General features: G+C 37.4%; 2 protein-coding genes across 4 annotated transcripts; both read left to right on the forward strand.

Annotated features, from left to right (window-relative positions):
* Positions 1-517: 517 nt before the first annotated feature.
* Positions 518-3,801, forward strand: abhd10b (abhydrolase domain containing 10, depalmitoylase b). Of its 2 annotated transcripts, none has more exons than XM_051881760.1 (5): positions 518-680; positions 1,244-1,427; positions 2,177-2,288; positions 2,908-3,045; positions 3,166-3,801. In XM_051881760.1, exons 1-5 carry the CDS (start codon positions 587-589, stop codon positions 3,505-3,507), a joined length of 870 nt encoding a protein of 289 aa, XP_051737720.1. In that variant the 5' UTR covers positions 518-586; the 3' UTR covers positions 3,508-3,801. The 2 variants fall into 2 exon arrangements, with proteins under 2 accessions (XP_051737720.1, XP_051737721.1); XM_051881761.1 differs by having other exon boundaries at positions 556-712.
* Positions 3,802-5,872: 2,071 nt separating this feature from the next.
* tagln3b (transgelin 3b) lies at positions 5,873-8,254 on the forward strand. 2 transcript variants are annotated; one of them, XM_051881768.1, is made up of 5 exons: positions 5,873-6,026; positions 6,497-6,745; positions 6,844-7,018; positions 7,256-7,358; positions 7,468-8,254. In XM_051881768.1, exons 2-5 carry the CDS (start codon positions 6,566-6,568, stop codon positions 7,607-7,609), a joined length of 600 nt encoding a protein of 199 aa, XP_051737728.1. In that variant the 5' UTR covers positions 5,873-6,026; positions 6,497-6,565; the 3' UTR covers positions 7,610-8,254. The 2 variants fall into 2 exon arrangements, with proteins under 2 accessions (XP_051737728.1, XP_051737729.1); XM_051881769.1 differs by having other exon boundaries at positions 5,880-6,026; positions 6,502-6,745.
* Positions 8,255-8,522: the final 268 nt, after the last annotated feature.

Genomic DNA, 8,522 nt, shown 5'->3' on the forward strand with positions numbered 1-8,522 from the left:
ATGAAATGGAAGTTGCAATAGTTTTTACTATAGGGTATATGTCAAATGTCACATGACCTAACCGGAAAACTGGTCTCATTGCATCCGCTTGTCAGAGAAAGTGTTAACAGCAGTATGAAATGATGGCATATCTATGGACTTTTAAGGTAATCAGCGAATCTACCTAGTTCACATTGTTATAAGTGTTTTATTCTATTAAATATCTAAACGTTAGTGTGAAGAAGAAAAATTAAAAAAGCTTTTAAATATCAATCTGCATATGCGGGGGACATCAGTTATGCTCATCTTTGCTCGCTCCTTTTAAGTTATCTTGAATAAAACAGCTAATTTTTCATGAAGCACATACCAAAGACCTAAACCAGAAGCGATCTAATCTGTTTTACAGAAAACGGAAGTTAGATTGCGCATAACCCCTATAGTGACTTATATAGCCAAGTGAACAGGTCTCTAAAACAAGAAAAAATGTAGTACTTTGCAGTGTATTTGGCAACACGGCAAAGGTTTGCAATAGGGGATTTCTTGTGCGTTTTAAAACATGGCAACCCAGATATTCTCGCGTTATTTCTGCAGTGGGTGGTGAGGCAGCATGGCAGCGGTGGTGTTGAAGCATTGTTGGAAAGGACTTTTGCTGAACTCGAGCAATGGAGCTGTCGGCGCTGTCAGGTCGAAGATTTTGGAGGGTTCGTACTACTAAACTAACGAGCTACTTTAGGTAACAAACAAGCAAACTACGCTTGTTAAAAATTAGACAAATGAAGGGGGTGTGGTATCTGGACGCCTTGGGGGAGTGGGACTCGCTGCATAACACTGCACGTTTATATTTAACCTTTAAAACTAAAAGTGTGCTTCAACTATAAGTCTTCAATGTTTGTCATTTGATGTATTCAACTCGTGTTGTTATGAGTTGAGTTTACATGTTGTTGCAGAAGATTTCCATTTCAAATAAACGCTTTTCTTTTGAATTGATCACCAATCCTTAAATGAATCTCGGTGTCCACAAAAATATTACGCAGCGTAACATTGATATTTATAACATTGCTAATTAATAAAATAATTGATAATAATCATAAAAAAAAAAAATCTTGAGCCGCAAATCAGCACATTGAAATGATTTCTGAAGGATCATGTGACACTGAAGACTGGTGGCTGCTGAAAATTCAGTCTTAAAAAAAATCTCACTTGAATGGTCACGAAATGCAGAACTATAAACTCTAACGCCACATACTGTTGTGTTTATTTGCAGGAGTTAGACAGAAATCTACAGTACAGTATATATCACGGCCAGATCAACCAAAGCTGGCCTATCGTAGAATGAAGGGAAAGAGTCCTGGTGTTGTGTTCCTGCCTGGATATGGATCCAACATGAGCGGACAGAAGGCAGAGGCCCTGGAGGAGTTCTGCAGATCTTTAGGTCATGCCTACCTGAGGTTTGTGTCTGATATTCACAATAACAAATATGTGCAATGGGGTCTAAAGGTCTGAGACTTTATGTAAATAATATTAGAAAAAATAGAAATGTTATAATCTAAAACTCAACATCTGCACTATTTCAAGGTTACTAATCAATTAAGTAAATTTGTGGAATTGATAAGATGGTCAGATTTTTTTCGTTGAAGCACAAGTGTCTCTTTGGATCATTCTCAAATCATGAGATTTTACAGAAATTCTTGCAGCTCGAGTCAGATACTAAGACATTCTGAATTTCATATTCATATTAAATTATTCAGATTTGATCTGCTGATAATATAATTTATGATGAAACAATTGAAGTATTAGAGTCGCGATGAAACAAAAGTAGTGACCGGTCTTTTCCGTATTGTGACATACATCTGAGTGTAATGGATTATCGAAAAAGAAAAAAATGTTGGACAGGGACTTGGTTCTATGCAAAGGTTGTTGACTAAAGTTTTACGTGGTCATTGCACTCAAAAGTGGAGGCAGATGAGCGTGACCTTGCTTGTTGTTTACACCATGATGAAACATGGTAAAAAAAAAAATCATCCTGACTGAAAATTGCATTGCAATGGAAGCATTTTCCTTAGATGCCTCAAAATTTTGGACCCCTCTTTATATGTAGCTTACCAATTTGAATCAGACAAACGTGTGAATTGAAAAGCTGTTGAAATCCTCAGTCAAAGTTGACACAAAACTCAAATCATTTTATGTGGATTTACAGGTTTGATTACTCTGGTCATGGAGCTTCTGAAGGTGTATTTTCAGAAGGCACCATTGGAACTTGGAAAAAAGATGTCCTGTTCATGTTAGATGAACTTGCTGAAGGTCCTCAGGTAAGGCTCAAAGACTTTCCTTGCTAAACATTGATAGACATGAGTCAATATTTAGGACCAGCTGAGGAATTGGCAGCTTTTGCATTTTTAGAAGTCTTTTAAAAAAAACAACTTCTAACAATTTCTATAAACTGAAATACATCTGTTATTTTTCATTTTGGAATAATCATGCTCAATGTTATGCCTTAAAGGGATAGTTTACCCAAAAATGAAAATTTTGTCATCATTTATTCACCCTTATGTTATTCCAAACCTGTATGAGTTTCTTTCTTCTGAAAGAAGATATTTTGAAGAATGTCGGTAACCAGACAGTTGATGGTACCCATTGACTTCCATGATATTTTTTGTTTTTCCTACTTTGGAAGTCAGTGGGTGCCATCAACTGTCTGGTTACCCACATTCTTTAAAATATATTTTTTTGTGTTCAAGAGAAGAAAAGAAACTCATACAGATTTGGAACCACTTGAGGGTGAGTAAATGATGACAAAATTTTCATTTTGGGGTGAACTATCCCTTTAATCCTTTCATTTTAAAGAGTGAACACTAGAGGTCACTAATGTTTTTAACTATTGCATTGAACGCTGGCTTTAACTGTTAGTACTGTAACATTGTCTCCTAGATTCTTGTCGGCTCCAGTATGGGTGGCTGGCTGATGCTTTTGGCTGCTATCGCTCGCCCAGAGAAGACAAAAGCATTAGTGGGCATTTCCACAGCAGCGGATCATTTTGTTACAGCCTTTAAGACACTTCCTATAGAGGTGAGATGCAACTGAAGTAGTTTGACATGTTTTCATGTTCAAAAAACATCACATTAAATGTCTCAAATGTTGGGGTGTTAATATTACAAATTATTCAGAGAGTCCACATATGTTATTCAGGTGAGAAAAGAGTGCGAGGACAAGGGTTCATGGACGGTCCCCACGAAAAGTAATGAGGAGGGCGTGTACACTGTGAGTATGGACTTCCTGCGTGAAGCGGAGAACCACTGCATCCTACAGAGCCCCATCCCTATCACCTGCCCTGTTCGTCTCATTCACGGCCTGAAAGACGAGGATGTGCCCTGGCACATCTCCATGCAAGTAGCCGAGCGTATACTGAGCTCCGATGTGGACATCATTCTACGGCGCCACGGCCAGCACCGCATGGCTGAAAAAGATGATATCAAGCTCATCGTCTACACCATCGATGACCTCATAGACAAGCTTACTACCATGGTGTGAGCCACCATTTGCGATCAGGTTACCAAGCAACTAGCCTTAAGACCCTCTCCCACTTGCTTTTGCCAAACACCCACTTCCTGTTTTGTCTTGCAAGACCAGAACAATGGAAAGAGTGAATGTGGGAGGACAAAATCTTTTCTTTTACATGTTTACTCAGTACAATGCTGTGCCATTAAACCTTTAAGGTAAAGCTGCTGTTTGTCTAGCAAAAGGTTTGTCTAGATCTCCTGTGCCTTTTTTTTTTTAACCATTTTTCAAACTGTTTTATGGAAATAAAGCCTCTGTATACCAATACACAGTGTTTTGATGTAAATATCTGTAATTAAATACTGTATTCCTTAAATTCCTTAGAGGAATATTCCAGTTTCATTGCAAGATAAGCTCAATTGACCGCACAGAATTTTAAAATTATAATTTCAACTTATCCATTAATTAAGACAGTGGACCTGTTCAAATTCTTTTTTTAAAGTAATTAAAATGTCTTAAAGTGTTAGTTCACCCAAAAATGAAAATTCTTTCGTTAATTACTCACCCTCATGTCGTTCCACACCCGTAAGACCTTCAGTGGTTCGGAGCGCCAAAGTCACGTGATTTCAGTAAATGAGGCTTTGTTACGTCATAAGTGTTTTGAAATTTCAATGGTTCACGTGACTTTGGTAGTTTGATACGCGATCTGAACCACTGATTCGTAAAGCTTTGAAGCTTCATGAAGCAGTGTTTTGAAATCGCCCATCACTAGTTATTGTTGAATAAAGTTATTTTGTTTTTTTGGCACACAAAAAGTATTCTCGTTGCTTCATAACATTAAGGCTTGAACCACTGTAGTCGCATGAACTAAATTTTAAAGATAACTTTAGTACCTTTCTGGACATTTGAAAGTATAAATTAACTTGCTGTCAATGCAGGCCTCACTGAGCCATCAGATTTTATCAAAAATATCTTAATTTGTGTTCCAAAGATGAACGAAGGTCTTACAGGTGTGGAACGACATGAGGGTGAGTAATTAATGACAGATTTTTCGTTTTTGGGTGAACTAACCCTTTAATCTTCACTTCTGTTAGATTTTGTGGATTTGAGCTGTTTACATAATTTTATTGTGTTCATAATTTTGGTGTTTTAGGGTTTATGGCATTGTGTTGTCATTGCAACAAAGTTCTAAAATTGGATACAACTTTATCAAGTGATATTTTTCTCTCTTTTCCCCCCACATTAAAATCATTGTTTGCATCTTGTGACTATAATATTGAAACAGTGAGTATTTTAAAGTACAAATTGTGGTCAACATTATGACACAAACGCTGTCGATTGAGCTTGTGCTGAGCCCTGAATACAAGTTGGCTTTATTGGAACAAGGAGTTAGTGGTGTGTGTTTTATTGCATTAGCCCACCTGAACGTCCCATCGAGCACATTACTGAGCACATTATATCAAACTGACCTTTAAATTCTCCCTTGCCCCCTCCCTGCTCTCCTTGTTTGTTTGGAGTATGTATTGGGCCACTGCTCCACAAACTGCTTGGTTGTTTATTAACATGGAAGATTAGTGTTGGACTGTGTTCAATGGGCTGGGGGCTTTTTTTTTTTTTATACCCCCATCCCAAATGATGAGCTTTTTTTTTTTTTTACAACCAAACTGACCTCTATATCAGTTAGTTATCAGAGGGCTCTGAAATGGCACAATGCAGGTTAATCAATGAAACATTTGAATCACATGATTCATTAAGGTGCCATTTAAACAGTAATTGCTTTATAGAAGAGCTTTCTTGAATTATATAAGCTGCTTTATACTTTCATATTTACACTTTAAGTACAATGTAATTTTATACAGTCGGATATGTCGTTATTACAAACTAAATATTATATATTTAAATGTAATATTTAAATTCCTCAGTTTACTTACATATAGGCCTACTTTATTAGTAAAAGTAGCTTTAAACCATGTTTAAAGATTTCAGTAATTTGTTTTCCTGTTTATCACGTGCAGAACAAGTTTTCTTTCAGAATTCACAAGCATTAATGTAATTGGAAATGGGCTTGGTTCTTTATTGCTGAGAGGGCAAGAGCAAAATGGTTTTGAAACTGTTTTACACGTCTTTCTTAAATCTCGCATTATGAAAACTGATTTAACGTTGTAGAGAGGTATAAATGTATAGAAAATCTTATTATTAAAATAAGTAGTCGTACCCGAGAAATATTCACCATTTTTTGTTGTAGGCTGATTCTGTACCATAGTGTTGCATTTGTTTGAGCAGTCCGTCCTCCTGCCTTTCCAGACAAGCTCATGAATGTTAATTAAGTCAGGTCGCTGCTTGGTAACTTTCCACCAGCGTCCATATACGTAAGCTAATTAATATTCATAAGCCAAGCCTCCACCATAGTAGGATTCCGCACTCCGGACAGTGCGCTCGGAGCCACGCCCCATCCCCGCTACATGGATGTTTCAGTCCAGCATCACTGAGCAGTGACCACAGGAAGGATTTGACCTCGCTGCGCCAGAGGACGACACGCACATCTCCTTTCAGTGAGTAAAACATTATCCTTGACAAAATTATTCGTATGTGGACATAGCAGGCAGAATTATAGGCTATAATTATCAGTAAGATAGTTGTTTAAATTAATTAGTTTAAAACTAATTTGGGCTAAAACTGCGCAGGCAGTTTCTTTTTGCGTCTGCACGCGCCACCCAATTCAAAAGAATAATAGAATAATTGCAATGATTTTCTATTATAAAGTTCGAGATAGGTTTAGATTGAAACGTATTTAGATTTTTTTTCTTTAAAGTCACACATGGAAGCAAGCATGGACCACACCCCGGTCAATATTATCCCTGGTAAATTCGTGATCATTCATATATATATATATATATATATATATATATATATATATTAACATAATGCAGGACAAATAATATTCACAAAGACTTTTAAGTACTTTAGGTATCCAACAAGTAGCTAAAAAGGGAAATTGGTTTCTCTCTCTCTCTCTTTGTAGCACAGGTTCAGCAAGTGTCTCTTTATATATACTGGGAAAATATCTAGAATTATTAAACTTAAGTGACCAATGGCGAACCGAGGACCCAGTTATGGACTGAGCCGTGAGGTGCAGGAGAAGATCGAGCAGAAATATGACCCAGAGCTGGAATCTCGACTGGTGGACTGGATTGTCGCTCAGTGTGGAGGAAATGTTGAAAAACCACAGCCAGGGAAACAAAACTTCCAGACCTGGCTAATGGATGGCACTGTGAGTAAATATCAGTTTGACAATATCACGCTAATATAATTCTGTTCATCTTTTATTTATCATTATCTCCCCTATTTCTTTATCGTCCATGTCTGCAGATCCTCTGTAGACTCATTAACAGTTTGTATCCGCGTGGTAAGGAGCCTATTAAGAAGATCCCAGAGACACAGATGGCCTTTAAGCAGATGGAAAAGATCTCCCAGTTCCTTCAGGCAGCTGAAGCCTATGGAGTAATCACCACAGACATTTTTCAGACAGTAGACTTGTGGGAAGGTACAGTAAAATTTGTTTTTATAAGTTCTGGAACAGCACTTCTTGATCTTGGGAATTAGCTTGTAAAAGCATGCAGCTGTAGCAAATTAATATAGGAGTTTCAATTGTTTTGAAGGCATTGCTTTTAATCAACCAGGCTTTGCAATGCTTTCTGGGGTGATGGACTGTAGTATGCAAGTTGCGTTCTTGGTGTGTAGCCAGAGTCACTTCAGTGCTTGTTGGTTCCCTTGGTTAAAGGAAAAGACATGGCAGCCGTCCAGAGAACTCTAATGGCGCTTGGTAGCGTGGCTCTCACAAAAGACGATGGACATTACCGAGGTAACCGGGACTGGTTTCACAGGTGAGCAAGATTGCTGCCAGACTAATTCATAATGGTGCGTTAAGTCCTGTTTGGTTGGACTTTGTTGTGTCTCAGTGCCATGTGAACTCTTTTTGATCTTGTGTGACAGGAAATCTCAAGGCAACCGTCGAGAGTTTTCTGAGGAGCAGTTGAGGCAGGGTCAGAATCTGATTGGCTTACAGATGGGCAGTAACCGTGGGGCATCTCAGGCTGGCATGACTGGTTACGGCATGCATCGGCAGATTATGTGAAGCTATACGAGTGCCAGGCAACCTGCCTAAAACACCCAGAAGACCTTAAACCCCCCTCACCCCTACCCTTACCAAGCAGTGTTCCTTGATGGTGGCATCTATTTGATGAAGAATAGCAGTCTTAAGCGGTTTTAAGACATTAGAGCATGCTAGATATATCTATTTTATGATTGGTTTGCTCAGCTTGTGATCAAATTTATTTATTTATTTAATGTATGCAAATAGTGATAGTAATTCTTAAAGTTTTATCTAAGCAAGTCAAAACAACTGCCTTATTCTCTATGAGCAAACAGTGTTGATATACCAAATAACAGACAGCAACTGTAGCAGTTTACTAGTTTACATAGTGTTTGAATGTACAGTAAGGGACAAAAGTTTGCCCTTGTGGATACTGTATTGCACCTGTTGTTATTGTGATCCACTCTTTTGCTGTTTTAATAGCAAAAAAGAACAATTAAGAATGTCAATTCACATACTAACCAGAAGTACTGTATGCAGATTAATAAGAGTCATAAATGTATAAATATGTTTGTTTGTGTTGTCCGTTGTTGTTGTGTGTGACCATTCCATGTCAGTTTCATAATAAGCTTGGTTTTGGTGACCATGTTTGATCCAAATGTTTAATAAATTGGTACCTTAACATGATTGGTAAATGTGTTCTTGTTTTTATTAAAATAATATTTCACATTCCACAAAGTTCAAGTTTTAAACCTAATGAATATTGTACAATGTTTTAAGTTTATTAATAGTTTTTACAATAGTCATCTTGAATTTCTTATAGGCTCTGTCTCTTAACAGATTTAAAAGGTTCTTGATGTTAAATTACAGGCCTAAGTTTTTTATGATCAGGATATTGGTTTCTAGCTTATTAAAATTAATAAAACGTGTTTTTTGATGTGGTCACAATTTCGCA

This window comes from Ctenopharyngodon idella, chromosome 23 (genome assembly GCF_019924925.1).
Source record: "Ctenopharyngodon idella isolate HZGC_01 chromosome 23, HZGC01, whole genome shotgun sequence".
NCBI classification, from domain to species: domain Eukaryota; kingdom Metazoa; phylum Chordata; class Actinopteri; order Cypriniformes; family Xenocyprididae; genus Ctenopharyngodon; species Ctenopharyngodon idella.

What these genes read in the sequence shown, in the direction of transcription:
- abhd10b (XM_051881760.1), top strand. Translation starts at nt 587, where the DNA reads ATGGCAGCGGTGGTGTTGAAGCATTGTTGGAAAGGACTTTTGCTGAAC. An exon ending in AACTTGCTGAAGGTCCTCAG is followed by an intron (nt 2,289 to 2,907) that starts GTAAGGCTCAAA and finishes ATTGTCTCCTAG; the next exon opens with ATTCTTGTCGGCTCCAGTAT. An exon ending in TTAAGACACTTCCTATAGAG is followed by an intron (nt 3,046 to 3,165) that starts GTGAGATGCAAC and finishes TATGTTATTCAG; the next exon opens with GTGAGAAAAGAGTGCGAGGA.
- tagln3b (XM_051881768.1), top strand. Translation starts at nt 6,566, where the DNA reads ATGGCGAACCGAGGACCCAGTTATGGACTGAGCCGTGAGGTGCAGGAG. An exon ending in CCTGGCTAATGGATGGCACT is followed by an intron (nt 6,746 to 6,843) that starts GTGAGTAAATAT and finishes CCATGTCTGCAG; the next exon opens with ATCCTCTGTAGACTCATTAA. An exon ending in GACAGTAGACTTGTGGGAAG is followed by an intron (nt 7,019 to 7,255) that starts GTACAGTAAAAT and finishes CCTTGGTTAAAG; the next exon opens with GAAAAGACATGGCAGCCGTC.